The sequence below is a fragment of the Rhizophagus irregularis genome, chromosome 10 (genome assembly GCF_026210795.1).
Source record: "Rhizophagus irregularis chromosome 10, complete sequence".
NCBI lineage: Eukaryota > Fungi > Glomeromycota > Glomeromycetes > Glomerales > Glomeraceae > Rhizophagus > Rhizophagus irregularis.
In genome coordinates, this window is record NC_089438.1 from 2,773,624 (window position 1) to 2,794,930 (window position 21,307).

Genomic DNA, 21,307 nt, shown 5'->3' on the forward strand with positions numbered 1-21,307 from the left:
TTAAAATATAAATAAATACAATAAATTATTTAAATTACAAACTAAGAATCTTAAAAGATGTCATATCTTATTACTCTAGTCTTAGGTTTAAATAATTTATAATAAGAAAAATTCAGTTGTAAGAGTGTCTTTAAAATACATCTGTATCTAAATATCTAAATACATTATTTAAAAAAAAATTTAGTTAATAACTATTTAAAAGTCGAATAATATTTCAGCATTGATATAAAATAAATCCTTACTATCAGGAATTTCCAATTCATCTTGTTCTTCTGAATGAAGATTAGGATTATTGTGTACTTCATCCTCATCTATATTAAAATAAAAATTAGAATTAAAAAAAAAAAATTGCGATTACAAATAATTATTCTACATACCAATATCAATATTCTTTCTTTGTTGTTGCATTATTTCTTCTCTATAATAATTACTATTTTGAACATCTAGTAAAAGATTTAATGAAATTAGTTATGTTTAATATTAAGTAGTTAAATTAACATATTAATTATTACTTTTACTTGCCATTTTTTGAATTCTTTTTAAATATTTTAAATAACTTTTTACTATTAACTAAATAATTTAATAAAATTTATTATTTATTTAAAATAATAAAAATATATATTAGTCTAATTACCTTTAAATATACTACTTATTCTTGACGTTCTATTCTTCTGATTATTTAATTTATCAAAATCATCAACTAGAAAACATGAATTTAATTAGTTAACGCACATGATTTAATATTAATCTAATAATACTTACTGTTATCAGGAATGTAAAAGTTATAAGATTTACTATGGAATGCTATAAGATCAAAAATAATTAATTATCTTTATTATTTATAAAATAAGAAAATTTAAAAATAACTTGTTTATTATTACCTTCTAGTTCTTCTGTTATTTTAATGAAAAATAATGTCATTAATACACACATTATTCTCTTTAAACAATTAACTAGGAAAGTAAATAACTAGTATATTACCTTCTGTTGCATTCCTTGGTTCGGGAAGATTTTCAAAATGATAAACTTTACTTGTACTATTCGTATAATTTTTTAGACTATCGATATTACTATTTATTTCTAAACTATTATTTTCTTGTGATCGAATTAATGATTCATTTGATTTACTCTGATAAAAGTAATTGAGATCATTTATTTTTTTGCGAAGTGTATTAATATCAGGTCTTTTTGATGGATCAGCATCCCAGCATTGCATTATCAAATTTTTATATTCTAAAGGAGTTCCTGATACAATTTTTGGTCTTATACCATTAACAATATTCATAGCAAGATCATAATTATGTTCATAATTAATAAATGGTGGTTGACCAGAAGAAATTTCCCACATAATCATTGCAATACTATAAATATCAGATTTAAAAGTCTGTTCTTTTCCAATAATAACCTCAGGTGCTACATAAGGAAGATTTCCATATATACTTTTTAATGGTTTATCTGCAGGTCCACAAAATCCAAGATCACTAATACTAAAGTAACTCGTAAATAATATATTTCCAGAATGCAAATCCCTATGAATTGCATTTTCATCATGAATTCTGCCAAGTGACAAAATTATATTAGCAGCAATTTGAATTCTTTCTTTCCATGTAAGTTGATGATGATTTTGTTGTAAATATTTTCTTAAATCTATATCCTTTTTATCCATTACGAGCATATAACTTCCATTTGATGGATCTTTTGTTAATCCATAACATTGGACAATTTCTCCCCATTTATTGCTTATATTTAAATGGGACTTAGCCTAAAATAAAATAAATGTATTAAAATTTTAAAGTACAAAGTTTATTTATTACCTTATTAAAATATCTGGATTACAAACCTCTTCAAACCAGCTTTGATTTGCATTTTCAACATTTTCTGATCTTTTAAGTACTACATACTGCTCTCTAAATCTTTTGAATTGTTGTTCTTCAGAATCCCATTCATCATAACTTCCATTAATCCATTCTGCTGTATAAATTTCAGAACATCCGCCCTCTGTTAGATATTCAATATTTCGAAATTCATTATATGGAATCCATTCTGGTATTTTATTTGGACAAATTGCTTTCACCTGACATTCTTTTATTAAATTATCAATATCATCATTTCCAGATGTCCAATTTGAAAAATTCGCTTTTAAATAATTCCGAACACAATGCTCACAAAACAATGTAGCTAAACATTCTTTGTTACAAATTTCACAAATTCTTTTTGTTCCTTCATTAATCCTAATTTTATCTTCATCATACCACCTAGTTAGTATTTTTATTGCTTCGGATTTTTCATTTTCTGTAAGTGATTCATCAACAAGAATTGTTTGTTTTTTAAATTCATATTGTTTATGTATATTATTGTAAATATTAAAATCTATTAAAGCAATTACTCTGTGAATTGCAACATAAACTAATTCTACACGAATATCAGACATGCTTAAATTTTATTAAAGTAATAAATTTGAAAAAAGAAAAAAAAAATTCAGAACGAAGTTGGTGTCATAACGTCATAACACTTGACTTATCAAGTTAGTTGTATAACCTAATGAACGTTACATACTGTAAATCAAAAAATGTACTACCCGAGCCTGTGGTACTGATTTACATAATAGTATTTCATTTGAATAAGGTTTATTAGATTTAATAAATTAAGAAATCTCATTGTAATAATTATAATGTTCGTTTCCAGTATGAGGATACTACTGTATTTACATGATCAAGTAATAATTTTCATAAGATTTTATTATAATATGAAATAACATATTAAATAATTCTAAATACTGTTTATATATAGATTAACATAATATATGAACTTGATAAATAATTAGATCAAATTAAACAAGCAATTTAACAACAAAGTAATATAAAACATAAATTTGGTTTAATTTCTTGAATGTAAATTTTTTTTTTTTTTCCAGAAAAGGTTAAACTGAAGCGTTATCTAGATAATTAAATTCTCTTTTACGTTAATTAAGATAAATTGATTATGTACATGAATATTTGGATAAAAATTAGAGAAAATATTATAACAATAAATAATTACAAACAACTTTTTATAAATTTTATTGTTCGTTTATAAACTACGCAGTTTAGTTATGTGTAAAAATTTTATAAGTTGAAAGTGTAAAAGTGTAACAAATCAAATGATTTGTATTGTACACAATTCTGTATTTAGTTAATTATAAATAACTAAAAGGATAAATGACATGCTGTGTAATTCCGTGTAATGTTTCATGATTGCTTTAGCCCATTTTTTTTTATGCTGATCTATCATCAAGTCTTACCACTTTTTGCCGTTAAAACTCGTACAATAATGATTTTAACTTAAAAATAAATAAAAAAAAAAATTAATAAAATAATTTTAGGAAAATGATAATGTTTAAATAATGTTTCATTAAGCATATCCTTATAAAGGAATTTTATTGAATTATTTTCGTAATTGGGATCTGCGGCATAAAAAAAGCCCTTATAATAAGGTTCCTTGATTGATTACATCATAATTAGCTTAATAAATTTCAACAAATTTTATATGATGTCTATTTAAATATTATAATTATAACGGAAGAAACAAATATTAAAAGGAAAATAAATATTTTTTTTTAATAAAAAATATGTTTATAGTTTGATTTAATAGCACTATAAAGTGGTTTGAAACAAACCGTTACATGTCATAAATATTTTTTTTTTTTTTTGTTACATAAATCGTATCAATTTGTTCTTCGGTACATTATTATTATTATTATTTGGAGATTTTTATTTTTATTTTATTTTTTTTTTGACACTTGCAATTACATGATGTACAATAAACTATCACTAATGTAAAGTTCTATATCAGCAGTTGCTAAGATTTTTAGTTGTAATTAAACCGCTTTGAGGTTTGAGCATCAGACCATTCTGACCAGAATTGGTTAAACGATTTTAACCCGATGATAATTATAGCGATCGGATAATTCGGATATTTTTTATCAGGTAGCCGAAAGAAAGAACCGAAAAAGAGTAAATAAAATAAAAAATAAAAAAAATTTCGGTATAAGAAACCGATAAGAATATAAAAAAATAATAAAAAAAAATAATAAAATTTCGGTTTAAAAAACCGAAAAAAAGTAAAATAAAAAAAAAATAAAAAAATTTCGTTTAATAATTTTTTTTTAAAAAAAAATTTATTATTGAATAAAATAATAAAATACCTATTTTTTATATATATTCTTTCAATTTCTAATTTTCTACATAAAGCAAGTTCAAATATTTTTCCTTTTTAAATACGCAAATCAAGTTCATAATAATGTTGATTCATTTTTTCATATTCAGGATTATTAGGAATTAATTGTATTGAATCATCTTATTGAGATTCATAAGATTCAATAAAATTTACAAGTTTATTAAGTTGTTTAAGCATATTTTAATACTGCCCAAATTAATGTTTTTCTTATTTTATGATTATTATATTTTTTAATTTCATTCCTAAAATATATAATATTTATTATAAATAATTATTTAGAATATTTATAAAAATAAAATAAAAAAAATTTAATTAACTTACTCAATTTTTTCTTTTAATATTATTTTTTCAAAAATAATATCAGAAGAAACAGTAGGTAATGGTTGATATTTTGGATTAATTAAATCATCTTTAATTATTTTCCAAGATGATTTAATAGTACCTAAAAAATAATTTTGCAATTCTAATTTTTTTAAATCTTTTTATGAAATTCTTTTAATTCTAAAGCATGCTGATAGTGTTTAATTAATGTTTGACTTAAAAATCAATTATAATAAAGTTATTAATATATAAAAATACATACAAATTATAAATAATTACCAATTTTTTGAATTCTGGTTTCTGCAAAATGATCTAATACTAATGAAAGTATAAATTTATGGTGACTTGAAGTAGTAGTTTTTGTATCTTTCCAAATATGACCAAAGTCTTTCTAACCATTTACCATCAGTAAGACAAAATCCTTCTCTTTTCTTGGATGATAAATACATGACAAGAAGCTTCATGAGTATAAGCATGAAATACAGAAACTGCATACCATACATCTTTAACTTTTAATTGTAAAGATGTTTCATTTAGTTTGTTCTATTTATATTAAAAATATTAATAATAAATTAATTATATATTTATATTAATTATTAATATTATAAATAATTTACCTTTACATTAATTTGTGATCCAAATTTATCTAAAATATTATTTAATAAAAATAAAGAATATACTAATCTAATAATAATAATAATTTAATAATATAACAATAATTAGTAATATAATATTTATTTAAAAATAAATACCTTTCTCCTGTTTTTATATTTAAAAATTTCACTGGAATTCCATGTTTACATGTTGTACCAACAACTCCACTAATATCCAATGCATTTGAAAGTATTTTAGAATTTTTTTCATTTACTGCCTTAAAAGCTTTCATACATGGATCATTTTCCTAACATATTATTAATTATTTAATATTTAATTTAAATTCAACTTTTTAATATTTATTAATCAAAATTTACCTCAGAACTTTCTTTTTGTAAATATTGTAAATATAATTTTTCAAAATCAAAAAATTTATCATCCATAAAATATTTAGAATAATAATCTTCTTCCGTATTATCATTTCCACAAATTTTTAATCATCGTAATTGAAAACATCCATCAAAACATACAGTTAATCTATTTAAAGAACCTGAATTACATGAATTTTTCTAAATAGAATAAAGATATAAGATAAGTATATATAAATATTTATATTAAGAATATCAATAAATACTTACTAATGGACATGCAGGACAGAAACTTTAGGTTTCTTAACTACTTGTTCTGTTAAAAACTTAATTTTTTCTTTTTTAACTAATATATATTGTCTAAAAGTAGACATAAAAGGTTTAAAAATATTTTTATGACTACTAAGCTATAAATTTTAATTAAATATCATTAATAATTAAATATTGTTAAAAATGTTAAAATTCATAAAATATAATTATTTTATACATACTTTATTATCATGAATATGTCTTAAAGCAATACAAAAACTTTCATATGATATTTGTGCTAATAGAAGTTATTCTGCAAATTCTAATAATTTTATTTCAAATGCAATTAATGGATTTATAGGAGAAGCAGGAAATATTTCTCTGCGTGCTAACGCAACTGCAAAATTAGACTGTTCACAATTACACAAATTCAATTGTTTTTTAATTTCATCTAGAAACAAACAAATAAATAAATTAATAAAATTTTTATAAATATTTACAAATAACAATCAACTTACGTTCAAAATAAATACAATCGACTGTAATTATTTTAAATCGTTCATTATTATAACATTTTCCATAAAGACATATTTTCTTCAACATTACAATGACTTTCCAACTCAATTAACACTTCTTTAAGTTGAACACGAATTGACTGCCAGGATTTATTCAAACGAGTTTGCTTTTCTCTATAAATACTATCATCACTATCAACAGGTATACTTTCATCAATAAAATCATCATTAACATCATCATCATCACTTTGTTGCAAATTAAATTCGGTAGGATTTGAATCATAAGTTAGTTCAAGAAATATAGGCTGAAGTATTGGAATTAGTAAATGCTCGTGATTTACTATATTTGACACCACGAGGTTTTTTAGTACGAGGCATTTTGCCAAAAAAGTTTTTGATTCAGTCTCCTAAATGAAAGAAAATGTTTAACATACTTAAAAAACAACAAAGAATTTCTTTTCCGTCAGAAAAGTGAAAAAACTTACCAACTAATGTCAATAAAAATTTTGTTAAAGAAAGAATAGTATATATTAAAAAAACCAGAAATTCCTAAGTTGTTTTATTCTCAGTTTTTTCAACGTTTAATTAAGTGCCGAAGTGTAGGTTCCGCAACATTTTTTTCGTTAGTGCCGTTGAGGCGTTGATAATTAATTGCACGTGATTAGCTCAAAATCACATAAGGGGCAGCTGCGGGCAGGCAGCTGCACAATACGGACGTGCGAAGCGTATACCCCATGGAACAGGTTAAGACGCGTTGTTTATATTTATCTCTATTTGTCACACATTTCCGGTTACACCACGGGTACGGGATTACTTACTGCGCTTTATTAATTTATTTTTAATTAGTCAAATACGGTCAATCGGAGAATCAAAATCTAATGAGTAATGATAAAACTGTATTAATCATTTTTTTTTTCATATACTTTTTTTTATTATACTTATTCAATTCTGTAATTCTGTCGGAGTATCTATATCATTTGCTGTATTACATCAATAAGCCACAAAAAGTTTATATCACGATGATATATAAAGTATATATATTTAGACTTCTCTCAAACTTTCTCAAATTTTCTTGAAACTTTACTAAAAAACTTATCGCTTTTACAGTAACGAAATGATATTCTCACTTAATTGTTTGATTTCGGGACAAACTTCTGATGATATTATCAATGTGCCTATTGGCAATTTTTTCCTCAGCAATGAAAATATCAAGGTCGAATTTACTGATATGACCGTTGCAAACTTAAAAGAGCAACTTTCTCGCACAAAAGAAGTTATAGGAGCTAAAATAACCAAAATGAATCTTTGGAAAGTCGAACTCAAGACTTATGAAGTTAATAACCTTTCTGCAGAAGATATTGAAAGTCATGAAAGGAGCGAGAAGATGGAAGCTACGTCGAATCTCAATGAATATTATAACAATAACGAAGACAAAAATCCTAAAAAGGGGCACATTCATATCTTCATAGTCCCCACCGACACTGGTAAGTGTCTCCCAATGCTTTACCTCTCGAACAAGAAATTTGCAATTGAAACAATGATACATATTTCGTCATTTATTAATAATATCGAATATGCTTTCTGACTGTTATTACAACCATTAGAGCTCGGGAGGAAAAGGAGGAACACGGAAGTAGAAAGTAAGAAATGTTCTCGTTTCTATATATAACTATATATTTCATTCTATCATTCTTACAAATGTTTCTCTACAGCAACAAGTGGAAAAAGAAAAAAATGGATGGTTAATAGTACCATTTCAAATGAAGAGAGTAAATTAGTATACTTTATTGATCCAACGGAATCGAGTGGACCACTTTATGCCATGATTCAGAAAGGAGAATTTGTAGCTTTATATGGTGCACGGGCTTCCGGGAAGTCTACACGAGTGGATCAAGCTAAGATTGAGTTGGAAAGCAAAGGCTATGTTTGCATTTAGTAGGTTCTATTTAGTAAATTGCATTCAGTATAACTGTTGCTTACATTTTTTTTTCTTCGGAACAGTATATCTTTTGAAGGAGTAAATATGGATACCATAGACACATTCTGGACATGCGTAGGCGTTGAACTATATATTGATTCTCCCCAATACTTTGGATTAAACGATGTCAAATCTGCTAGTGATTTCAAGCTAAAGTTTCGGAAAGAACAATGGAATGATAAACAAGTTGTTCTCTTCATTGACGAGTATGATGAATTATTTGGAGCAAAAGATGACGTTAAATCCTCATTCCTTGCAGCAATTCGTAGCATTAAAAATACAAAAAGATCCTATGCACTCTGGTCTTCTGTAGTCATCGGTCCTCTAAGTATTTTATTTCTGAAATCAGACAAAATAAATGTTTCTCCATTCAACGTTAAGGAGCCATTTAGGAACCCAAATTTCACTCTGGCACAAGTGGAGTCATTATATAAAGCTTATGGGAAAGACGCCAAATTGACCATTGCTCCGGAGGTCATTAAGGATATTTATGAACGGACGAACGGGTATGTGAAGCTGACCGGAAGTAATATGAAATCAATACTAAATTTGTTTTCTGTTATTTGACAGGCATGCTGGCCTCGTCTGCCTTTGTGGCAAGGCTATCAGTTATTCCTTAGTAAAGAAACTTGACGAAGGAAGAAGTCTTGATTTCAAACTCTGGTCAAAGTTTCTCGTCAGTTCACTAATGTTTAATAGTATGATTATGTATCTCACATTTAAAAAGATGGTTGACGATCTCCTTAGGCCTGATGCTAAGGAAGCTTTAGACTTTCTCCGATCTGTATTTATAGGATTTTTCGATTTTATACAAATTAATATAATTAATGAAAGAAGACTAGCAGATTTCTTAACTGTCGAGGGGGTGCTCATAAGGAAAAGTGATACCGAGTTTAGTTACAGAATGTCGTCTATTTTTGTTGATGGATTAGTTCGGCGAGAGGTTATTCCTTTATTGTACAAATCTTGCCCAACCATTCCAGTTCCCAGAATTGATGAAGACTACTTGAAAGTCCTTGATGTTTTAATAGAGTCCATCCGTTGTTTTGATAAAACTATTATTTGTAATGCTTTCAAGAGATCATTTAAAACTGCGCTTGTGAAAGTAGGTGGTCGTCAAAATCGGATGGTTCCTCGAGAGAGTGTTTACGATACAGAACTAAATAGAATCCTGGTGAACTGGATCGTCAATGAATGTAACTTCGAGGTCACTGGACAGTGGCATCTAATAGATCACGCTGATAATGACGAAAAAGACAAACATTATTATAGTGATATAACTATTATGACTCCATGTCAAACAGTTGTTCTCGAGCTTTTAGCATCTGCGAATAAAAAAGAACTTAACGAACACTTTGAAAGGGTGCTCAATTATGCAGAAATGCTATCAGCAGATGACAAATGGATAGTAAATTTTACGTGTGAGGATGATGCAACAAAGAATCCCCATTGGCCACCCAATGATAGAAAGTTTGAGAGTGTGAATGTTGTTCATTTTTATCACGACCGAAAGTTTGAAAATGTACGAATGAGCGCCCGATATATATCTGACTCTGGTACTTTTAGTTATATCACAGATCAAGTTATTCAATTACAATAATTAACTTGATTAGCTTATTTTTAATATTTGAGTTGTATTGTAAAATATAGAAAATGTAGAAAATATTTCTTTGTGTTATATATATTACAATTAAATTAGCATTATGCTCATTTTCCCATTTATTGTATTGCGATTCAAAAAAGTGAATACAATATAAAAGTCTTTGCATGTTTCAAAAATTTCGAAGCCCAGATCTATTAATAAATGATTTTCAGAAATATATGAACGCTTTCAAGGTAGGCCAATAATGCGGGATATCATTTCTTTGTTCTCTTACATTTCCGGTGCTATTTTTTCTGGCTACGAGATTACGAGATTCTCACCCATTCATATTTACAAAATTTTCGTCTATGCGAGACCACGATACTGATATGTACTAAAATGTTTCTAATTATTTATGAATCATATATTCGTGACGATAGAAAATCACGTGTTCTGGACAAATTTCGGAAATGAAAACCGATGTGTAAAAATTTATCGAAACTATATGTGGACACTGGACACCTATAAATTTTACTATTAAAGATTTTTCTGATTAAACTATTGATTAACTCCGTCTTACAATAAATTCCATACTAAATTGATATGTTTTTATACTTCCATAAAATTAAACTCTTCCTATCATTTACACCCCAGATTCCATAAAAATATTTTAAATCACTATCTCTTTCATGTAACAGTTTGTTTTTTCCAAAAAAGATTTTTCGTGTCTCGAAAATAAATAAAGTAACACTTTCAGACATATCTACACAAGGAAAAAATTTTCTCCTTAGTGTTTTTCAAAAAAAGTGAAACTGCTACATTATCTTTCAAATGCTAATTAAATACAAAGTTATCAAATTTTCGGATTTTTTAACGGTAATGCCTCCAATTCCACGACGTGATCGCCAATTGAAAAAGGCAGGTGAAATACGAGCCCAAAATTAAAAGAGAATAAAGACAATGATTTATTTATCATTATATTATTGTATGTATGTATAGTATAATAATAATAGGATTAGGAAAATATAATTGAACCAATATTATTATTGTTGCAATGTAAATTTATAGGGTCCACATATGGTTTTGATTTAATTAGTTAACCGCACACCCCAATGCAACGCGGAGTGCATTAGAGAATTGTCCCTTATGTAAAAGCAATATGTCAGTTCGTATTGTTCTTAAATAAAAACTAATTTTTAGTGATTTTTACATAGAATATGAATATTAATTAATTTAAATGAAATAATTTTTCATTTTGTTTTTAAATGAAGATATCTATTATTATTTATTAACACTTATGTGTGTTTTTAGGAAGATAGTTTAAAAAGCAAAGTTTTTATTTTTTGGGCAAAATAGCATGGGCTAATGAGGGACTTCAAGAACTGATAACTTTTGGTAAGATATACAATACTATTACCGCATATTGAGTAAAACTTACATATGTTATTGTTACGGGGATCTGCGCCACATCGAAGGTTAGTATAAGATTCCCGTGATCAGCAGTGTAACAGTGTAATTTATACTTTGTATAATTTATACTAAATTTAATTTACACCCAGTGTAATTTATACGAAGTTTAACTTACACGTAGTATAACTTATACCAAAATTTCAAACAATATTTATAGAATGGGCGAACAGTGAGGAAGAAGGTTTTATTGAGTATTAATTTTTAGTTTAGTTTTATCAGTAATATTGCAGATCGCCAGTGGAGGCGGCAATATTCTATCTTTTTATTATGATTTATGAATTAGTATTTATTTATTTGTATTGTTTCATTATTTTAATTTATTATTTATTTTGAATAAACTTATACTTTAAAAATTAAACATATAAACTTTAAATCCACATATACACTTTATTTTACAATAAACACAACACGAATTTCTGTTACTATTACGTGATCCTGACGCAATTTGATAGTAACAATTTGGTGCCTTCTGCCAGAAATCTGATACTCACCCAAGTTATATGATAAATTATAATCTATATTTTGAACAAATTGGTATACACGAATATTAGCATAGACAATTAAATAATAACATACAGCAAATATTATACTATCATAGGTGATTGGTTTAGTCCGGAATGACGTTAAACTACTATCATTAACTACCATTTGTGTGATCAATGTGTTAATATTTTAGAAGTTCAATCCGATAGAAATTTGGTTTTTGTATTTTTAGAAATTTTTGTTACCATGCGTTTATTGAATTATTAATCATTTAATTAATTCTAAAGGTGAAGCTTAAATTTTAATTGGCTCCATTAAAATTTTATTTTCATTTAAATAGGTTTTGAAAGTATTTTACTTAAAATTTACTTGGAAATTCTTTTCTTTCGTAAAATATTCATTTTTATTTTTGAACTTGGAAACGTATTTTTGCTACTAACCAATAAAACTTACTTTTTGCATACCATCTGGTGGCAATGATTTAATAAATCATGCACGTAAAGGTGCGGATGGTCTCTACATTTGTAAGTAATTAATTCTAGGTGACGGGAACCGTTGGGCACATCATTACAAGATATCATTGGCACATGTGGCATGACAGATGATGGTACTTGAAAGTCATGCTTTGGACAATAAAGGTTATACAATTTTCTTCTCTTGTTACGTATATATAGCAAAATCACATTTTTAAATGATACGTAAATTTATTAACTATTTTTAAGACCCTAATACTTTGTATGAAAAAACAATATTTTAAATTTAATTGTGGGAAAAAAACATTTATAAATGAATAGGTAATAAAAAAATTTGTTTTATATAGAAACTTGATTTGTAATAATTTCTTAATTATTTTAGATATAACCTTTTTTCCCATGATATTTATAGACTATTTTTTTTCATGGGTAATAACCTTTTTTTATTATATTCAATTAATTGTAAATATATAAAATTACATTATTTTTATTTATTCAAATGCTTTAATGATAAAACTTCTACTTTAAACATTATTATAATTTTATTTTCCATATTAATTTGTGCTAAATTTTTTAATATTGAACTTGTTGTTGCAATATCATTCTTAATTACAGTCAGTTTCACTTCATGAGCAACAATAAAAAGCTTTTTTTATTGAGAATAAATGCATTAATTTTAATTTCTTAATAACATATTTTTCATCTTTTTCATGATATCTTTCGTAGTAAGTATTAAATTAAAAATAGTTGAATTAAAAGAAAGAGTGTACATGAAATTTTGGTCCCTCTCTCTGACATGATTAATAACATCATAATTATATTTCTGTTTTTAATTAATTTCTTGAGCACTTTTAAAATTTCAGGTTCAAATTTATATAACGTCTTATTCGTATTTATTTTTAAATGTATTTCTTTTAAAATGATAATAAATATTATATGAAATGGAAAACGACTTGAGAATACATTTAATCAGGTGCCGATACCTTTTTTTTTATTTAATATCAAATCAGATAAATTTATTATATTTTTATGTGATACAAATAACCTGGAGTTACGAGAGATAATGTGCTTTAATATTTAGTGATGATCAAGTATATTATCTAAAGAAAAAAAATTGGGTATCGGAAAGAACGACGTAAATTTTAGTATCAAAAATATGGTATTATCAATAGATTCGTTAATTTACATGTTCTTCTCTTATTAAGTTATCCTAAACTAAAGTCTAAAGTGAAATAAAAATTTAATTAAATGGAAATTTACTAGAAGAGCTAAATAGAATTTTCGAGATTAAAACACATAGTTTCCAGACAAGTTCCCATATAATACCTGAAGAATTATAATTGTGAGAATTAGTGTTGATTTTTAATAAAGAAATCTTTAGTAATTATAATTAACTTAATTAACTTGTTCAACAGATGATCAAAATATTAACAATTTTTAAAAGCTATATATTGAGGTCCTCTTTTGGCTAAATAAAAATTAAATTAATTTACTACGATAGACTATTTATTTTTATACAAAGGCTTTACAAAGATGTCCGTCGCTCAAAAATTGAGATTGGCTCATTTAGTCACACTTGTGTGTCCCAGACTTAACAAATAAAAATAAATTAATCACCTCAAATTCAAGTCTGAGCGATAACAAATCACTCTTTAATTTTAATTCCTCAAGAAATTTTCTTTCATTTTTATTTTATTATGTAAATCTTCAATTTTTATTACATGAAAACTGCCGTACATCAAATTCACTAATATTATTGTCAATTAAGTTATTAATCTTTTTATTTTCAATAAATTCACCTAATAAATATTTCACTTGTTCAATTACCAAATTTTCTAAAAGATTTGTATCTTACCATATTATTGAATTTTATGTTTTATTTAAATGAAAAATAATATCCATTGATTACCCTATAATTTATATTAACTTTTCTATTTATGCTAACTAGGATATTGTAAACTTCATTTACCGTTCATCTAATTTTTCTAAGTATTGATAAAAGAATTTCCACTCTATATTAGGCCACACAAATTCAATTTTTCGGTTCACGTAACATTGAAATTTAAAATTGACCTGGGACCGGGGTTTATTGTTTATTAACAGTTAGTTTATATATAAAATCGGGACATCTGACTGGTTGGATTTTAAAGGGGAGGGTAATTAAAGAATTTATTTTCGCTCCATAAGTTCTCAGCCACGTGATAAACTTATCCGCCAATAAAATTACGTATTGATCACATGATAAACTTTTTATTCCTCTCTGAAATAAAATAAATAAATAAATAAATGATAAACTTTTTATATATAAACTTTAATTTGAAAAAGTGACCCGACCGGGTGAAGTGAACCAAAAAATCGAATTTGTGTGGCCTTATATAAAATAAGTCCTCACGATTTGCAATTAATCAAATTTTAATATTGCTTAAAATATTAATTCACCTAACTTCCATATTAATTCTATACCGACAGAATTAAGTAAAATTACAAAATGTATGTAACACAATAACGTGCACTTGTACTTCCAACATTTCATTCAAAAAGATGCACCATCATCCAATTCAAATGTAAAAGTTAGTACGATAATATGTAGTTGTATGGGTTAAATATCACGCATATACCATACAGATCTACATTGCTTATTATCAAATAAGGAAAGACCTAGCCGATCTATTGTGTACGCGTGACTTGTTTATAAATGATGTTTAACCAAATAAATAAAAATAAAAAATAGCCAATTATTGTGTTACCTGTTACATACCGACAGAGTTAAGTAAAATTATATATAATCAAAATGTATAATAAAATTTTTTCTTACTTCTTTTTGTAATAAAAAATATGGAAGGAAGTTCAAGTCAGGTAAATTATTTTTAAACAATATAAAATTTAATTAATTGCATATCATTAAAACTAACATTATATAATAACAGAGTAGAAATTCTTCTACCAATACTGCTTCTGGTAGCTTAGAAAATAACGACTCTGTTTCATATAAAACGATTCTGTATGAAAATGTGTCCAACAATCGTATCCTTCTTAAATTAGAAGAGGATGGACTCATTACTCCAGATGACAAAGTAGAAGAACTTCTAAAAAATCTAACTAAACCAAGTTATTTGTATGCACTTAAATTACTTTTTGAAAATTTACAAAATGAGTTTTTATTTCAATCCTTAATAAATTCGTTAGAAACTCTAATCGATCCCACTCCATTTAATTATTATACAAAAGAAAGTATGGCTAGACTAGAGTTACATTTAAGAACTTGGGTGACAGTCTTAGAACGAATTTGTTTTTCACCAATAGTACTTAGTAAAGAACTTCGAGATAAAGTTTATAATTCTTTAGCAAAATTTGCAGAAATTCATCGTAAAACAACTCAGGTTATCGAAATAGGACTTGATAATAATTTTAGGTCAAATTTTAATCAATTCAATCAACAAAACAATAATCAAGATGAACAAATTATTAAAAAGCGTAATTATAATATTGATTTTTTATTAATCCATTTACGAGATACTCTTCATAGTTTACGTGATGATGAAACTTGGTTTCAAGAAATTATACGAAGAATTAGAGACTTGCTTAAGACTGCATTGAATATTACACCAGGAATTCTGACAATAGCAGGAGTCAATCTTCCAAATGATTGTTCAATCTTATCAATACTTACTCAAATACGTCAAAGTTTAAGTTTTAAATATCCTGTAGCATCTTATTATGTAGATTGAGAATTATGTTAATAATTCAACATAATCTTTTCATTTGGTCTGGAAGTTCTGAAAAGATTATAAGTAAAAAATTTGGAGAATTGGTATTAATGGAATATATTTGGAGCTTTTTGGAAAGAGAATGGGTTGATGCTGCGGACAAATCTATTTTAGATTCTCAAACAAAATTTGATGAAGTATCAAATAAAGTCGCTAAAGCTTTAAAAAATACTGGAGGTTTTTTAAATGAACTTGCTGGAAATGAACCTATAGCACTACCACATACTTTATGGTTTGGAATATTAGATCTTGCCCAAAATCTTATCCAAAGATCATCTCTAATAGCAACATATGGTCTTTGTTATTATTTAGCAATTGAATCACTTAATAGAGCACCAAGCAGTTTTATCCAATTTAAATCTATTGAATTATTATTACATTTATATAATATTGATAATAAAGTGTTTTCAATGATTGAAATTGATTTTGATCAATACACGCAAAAATTAAGTGAAAATAATTTGGAAGATTCTTTAGAAAAATTTCGAAATTTATTAACTTTTGTTAAAGAGAAATACCTTGAAGATTTAAAAATTCTAAGTAATAATACTGGAAAAGGAAAAGAAGGAAAAGGAAAAAACTTAAATCAAAATTCATATTTAAAGAAAGAACAAATATCAAATTCTAACATTTTAGATGTTATAGCAGATGAAATTACTTGTCCAATTAGTAGTGAACCAACAGATCAATTATGTATTTTAAAATGCCAACATATGTTAGCATTAAGCAATTTAAAAAAATTAAAGCAAAAAATATGTCCTAATTGTCGAGAAAAAATTGAAGATAATGATATTAGATATTTACCACAAAATTCAATTTATAAAAATTTATATACAAAATTTTTGAATCTGGACATATTTTACCTTCAATTGAATTAGAAAATTCCGATCAATCATATGATAGTGATGATTCAGATAATTCGGAAGTTGAACTCATATTAACTAAAAAAAAGAAATTTATGAATTCAATTATTAAATTAAATTCAAAAATATCATCCCCAATACTTTCAAGAATTACAAAAAAACAACATCCAACATATCAAAATATTATAAAAGAAATAAATGAAAAAAATTATGAAAAAGCTGAATCTTTATGCAAAGAATTTATAAATTTTTTTCCTAAAAGTTATTCTTTAAGATGTATTTTAGCGTATATTTATAGATGTCTTAACGATTATGAACAAGCATACTTATTTTTAAAAGAAGCTATTGATTTAAATCCCAAAAGACCAGTTGCTTATTTTATTTGTGGAGAAATGTTTTTTAGACAAAATAAATATGATGAAGCAATAGATAATTTAAATATGTCAATAAATCAAAAAGCAAAAATAAATAACTTATATATATTACTCGGAAATAGTTATTTATTACGTAATGATTATACAGCAGCTATAGAAAATTATAATATTGCATTAAAAAAATGATCCAAATAATTATTTATGCCTTAAAAATTGTGCATACACTTATGAAAAAAAAGGAGATAATTTAAATTTAAATACTTTAAATTTATTAGATAAATTATTAAATCTCAATAAGGAGGATTCTTTGGTTTTATGTTATTATGGAGAAATTTTATATAATATGACACAATATAGAAAAGCTATATCATACTTTACAAAAGCTTATACTATAGATCCAGAAAACATTCATAACTTGAATAGGAGAGCTATTACATACTATATTATTAAAGAATATGACAAAGTATTATCAGATCTTGATAAAATTATACAATTAGATCCATTAAATAGTTCAGCATATTATCTTAAAAGTTTAACATATTATACAAAGAATGATATTAATAATGCTAAAATATCATTTAAAAAGTGTGCAGAATTATTGAATCCTGATAATATTTTAGCGAAGATTCAGTCATTTCATCTAGAATACTTACTAAATAAAAATAGTTCTAAAGATTTAAACAATATATTAACAAAAATCACAAAAATCAATCAAATTCTTAATAATCGTAATATTTATGAAAGTAATTTACTACATTTCGTTAAATGCAAAATTTATATTGAATTAAAAAAGTATAGTGAAACAAAACTAGCTTTAAATAATATACAGAACTTGGCATTTATTAGTTATTTTATACAAGATCATCCAGACTTTAGGTCATATTTATATGAAGTTTATGTAATTTACCAAAAGAATTTTACCTATATTGGAATTGTCAACAAAAATGATAATGAACTTATCAATGTCGATGAAGTTGGTAAATATATGTATATGTATAAAGGTAAGAAAATTATTCAAATCAATTATTATTTTCTAGTTAAGTTAATTGTTGATTAATATCTTAAACTCATTAGAACATGGAGTATATTTTGTTTCAAATCTTACAAATTTGAATGGGGATCTTCGTCAATTTAAAGAAAGTGATATAAGCAGGTAAAGTCTACTCATAATAATGCTTTAAGTCAAATTGTCTTAAATACAAATTAATCATAATTTAAAATTGAAGTTTATCAGGAAAGGTAATATCTTCTAAAAACGAAAATCTTTGTTTGGATTTGCCTTTGATAAATAGTAAATATAATACGTATTATATTTGTAAAATGAATGTTAAAAAAATATTATCCAAGGATTGCTTCATAAAATTTATTGATCGCGTAAGTTAATTAATTAAATTTCTATTATTTTATTTAATTTTAATTTAATATTAACTTAATTATAGAATTATCAAGAAGATTATATGTTAAAACATGAAGATGTATCAAAACTTGAGGGGTTAGGTTGGATAGAATATCGGATTTCAATAAGAACTTCAAAACTTTCAATTGAAATAAATTCTATTGAAATGGTATGTTCCTATTTACTTATTCAAATTAATTTCCTTTCAGAACAAAATATAATATTATTTTTGTTTCACATAGCAAATAGAATATATTCGACATGACTATTATGTAAACACAATAACTTACATTCCTGACATGAGTTTTATGAGTTATTTGTTACCAGATTATCACAAATTTTTCTCAAATGTTCCAGAAACTTTCAAAGATAAGTATTTTTCAAGAAAAGAAATGGAAAATTTACTTGATTTAAAATATATCCTTAACAACTTATAATCATTTACTTTTCTTAAATTGCCACTTTGTTTTATTCAACATATTTTGAAAATTTTTTACAATTTAACCATTTTATCTATAAAAGAAATCTTTCGTTTCAGGAATTTTTTATTGAAAAATATACATGTTGGAAATTTACTATCTACTCCTGGGAAAATATACAAAAATTTTGTATGGTGTAGGATACTTCATAAAATGTTAGTAACTCCACTTTATAGCAAGTGATAGAATATTATGTAAAACGTTTATTCAAATTTTTAACTAGAATATAACAAGATTATTAGTTAAATCTAGCAGCCAATGTTTTATTATTTACGACAAACATCACTAAAACAAAATGTATTGCATATTATTTTATTTGATATAATAAATTTTATTTAACAAATTATAAAATGTATATTTTAATCTTTATTTTCTTTTAGGAATTTAGATCTGCTATAGTAAAATGCTTCAACATTTAAATTCCATTGAATGTTTTAATTTCAATAATTTCATTAATATATGATCTATTTAAAGGTGAATTATCTCAACATTTTATCATTAAATCAGTATTAAATCTAAATTAGATTTGGAGTTCCTTTAATATCGAAAAATTCATTACGTGATAATAATATATCGTATTTTCAGTGGTATAACACTATAATTTGAATTTTTATTTTTTTCTTCAAAAGATTCTGAAAAATTCTTATAAAACGTTTTCCACTATGAAAATCGCGATGTACGTATCCTAACTGCTAATATATAATAATAATATGGAAATTGTCCAACCAATCAGTTTCTAATCAAGCTGAAAATATTAATGCAACACAGATTTTTAATGAAGCACAAAGGTTTGTATTACCATAAAATTTGAATTATAAAAAATGATTGTATTGCATTTCTGTATTTTACTGAATGGTTTCTTCTTTTTATAATATTTGATTTGAGGTTAATATTGCTTATATTTCAGGATCAATTTTAGTAAAAGGATAAAAAATATTAAATATTTTTTTTTTTGCCAGGCTAAAGAAGGATTTATATATCATTGCATATTGTACTCGGTAATAAATATTTTATATAGTGAACTTTAGATGGTACCACAACCCTACCTTATATAAATTTTCTGGATAAATGATCTTTCTAGTTTTCATTCCAAAAAAAAAGACTCCTCGAGATATGTGATCAATTTTCTAAAAAAATTTTTATGGGGCTAGACGGCTAGTAGAGAGCATAGTGGGCTTTGGTAGATAGAAAAGATATAGCATCTATTTTATATTCAGTCTATAACTCCATATATTTGTATATTTTAAATAAAATATACAGTATGTATCATAATTTAAATAAAAATGCATATTGCTAAAAAAGAAGTAATAAAATTTCTAAACTGCTAAAAAACAAACGAGATCGTACCAATAATTATGTTACACAAACAATTTGTTAACTCCATTTTAACCTTCAATTCGCCACCACCCTAATTATGAGCAGACTATAGAGGATATAGAGTGGGCTAACTATAAACTTATCGTCAATTAACTTTTAATTTATATAGGGAGAGTATAATGTTTATCTTTTTTGATGCACGATAAAATAATTTATTCATTAACTAATTTTATTTATATTCCATACAAAAAAGTTTTTTATTACGGAAGGAACTAATAAAATTATGTAAGAACGTAATATATAAATTGCATCTATTTAATGTCATAAGAAAAGTAACATTTATTGGAATCTGATATGGTTAGTGCACTGAAGAAAAATACTGCATTAAAAGTATTTCCTTTGATGTAATACTAACAAGTTGGTTCAATCCATTATATGGATAAAAATTTAGGAGAAAATAAAAAGCCTTAAAATGATTTTTGATAGTAGATGAACAAATGTCCTTATTATTTTATCACTATTCCAACGAATAGTTGATTTGTTAATAATGGTTGATGATAACAAATGTAAGATGCTGAATTACAATTACCTTACACATTAAAATGGTTTTATTTAAAATGTTTCGACTTAATTATTGTAGCAGGTCATTGAGTCACTTTGAGATTTCGATAACAAAAATGTAACATAAAATGTGAAAAATTTAAGAACTATTACTTACGACAATTGCAATGTGCAAAGCATTTCCCGCAACTTTCACAAGCTTCTTTATATTTTATAGCGCCTTCACCACATCTCGTGACACAGTGACAACTATCTCCATATGTCTTGCCAGTACTTCCGCAGCAAACGCAACCTAATAATGA

At 25.3% G+C, this 21,307-nt stretch overlaps 6 protein-coding genes across 6 annotated transcripts; 4 read left to right on the forward strand and 2 right to left on the reverse strand.

Annotated features, from left to right (window-relative positions):
- Positions 1-147: 147 nt before the first annotated feature.
- On the reverse strand, positions 148-933 carry OCT59_002113 (uncharacterized protein; the record flags this gene model as incomplete). Its single annotated transcript, XM_066144281.1, has 7 exons — positions 148-155; positions 243-311; positions 378-443; positions 523-570; positions 635-700; positions 763-804; positions 882-933. The coding sequence occupies 7 exons, from the start codon at positions 931-933 to the stop codon at positions 148-150; spliced, it is 351 nt and encodes a 116-aa protein (XP_065995459.1).
- A 5,122-nt stretch (positions 934-6,055) lies between these two features.
- OCT59_002114 (uncharacterized protein) lies at positions 6,056-6,998 on the reverse strand (the record flags this gene model as incomplete). The annotated part of the gene is made up of 4 exons (XM_066144283.1): positions 6,056-6,198; positions 6,266-6,286; positions 6,354-6,669; positions 6,939-6,998. The coding sequence occupies 4 exons, from the start codon at positions 6,996-6,998 to the stop codon at positions 6,056-6,058; spliced, it is 540 nt and encodes a 179-aa protein (XP_065995460.1).
- A 378-nt stretch (positions 6,999-7,376) lies between these two features.
- OCT59_002115 (uncharacterized protein) lies at positions 7,377-9,899 on the forward strand (the record flags this gene model as incomplete). The annotated part of the gene is made up of 6 exons (XM_066144284.1): positions 7,377-7,746; positions 7,867-7,902; positions 7,975-8,197; positions 8,264-8,746; positions 8,811-9,648; positions 9,891-9,899. The coding sequence occupies 6 exons, from the start codon at positions 7,377-7,379 to the stop codon at positions 9,897-9,899; spliced, it is 1,959 nt and encodes a 652-aa protein (XP_065995461.1).
- A 5,184-nt stretch (positions 9,900-15,083) lies between these two features.
- On the forward strand, positions 15,084-15,976 carry OCT59_002116 (uncharacterized protein; the record flags this gene model as incomplete). The annotated part of the gene is made up of 2 exons (XM_066144285.1): positions 15,084-15,104; positions 15,176-15,976. The coding sequence occupies 2 exons, from the start codon at positions 15,084-15,086 to the stop codon at positions 15,974-15,976; spliced, it is 822 nt and encodes a 273-aa protein (XP_065995462.1).
- An 89-nt stretch (positions 15,977-16,065) lies between these two features.
- Positions 16,066-17,438, forward strand: OCT59_002117 (uncharacterized protein; the record flags this gene model as incomplete). The annotated part of the gene is made up of 2 exons (XM_066144286.1): positions 16,066-16,684; positions 16,894-17,438. 2 exons carry the CDS (start codon positions 16,066-16,068, stop codon positions 17,436-17,438), a joined length of 1,164 nt encoding a protein of 387 aa, XP_065995463.1.
- A 157-nt stretch (positions 17,439-17,595) lies between these two features.
- Positions 17,596-19,085, forward strand: OCT59_002118 (uncharacterized protein; the record flags this gene model as incomplete). The annotated part of the gene is made up of 5 exons (XM_025323777.2): positions 17,596-18,253; positions 18,327-18,405; positions 18,479-18,626; positions 18,692-18,817; positions 18,891-19,085. 5 exons carry the CDS (start codon positions 17,596-17,598, stop codon positions 19,083-19,085), a joined length of 1,206 nt encoding a protein of 401 aa, XP_025189969.2.
- Between the last annotated feature and the right edge of the window lie 2,222 nt (positions 19,086-21,307).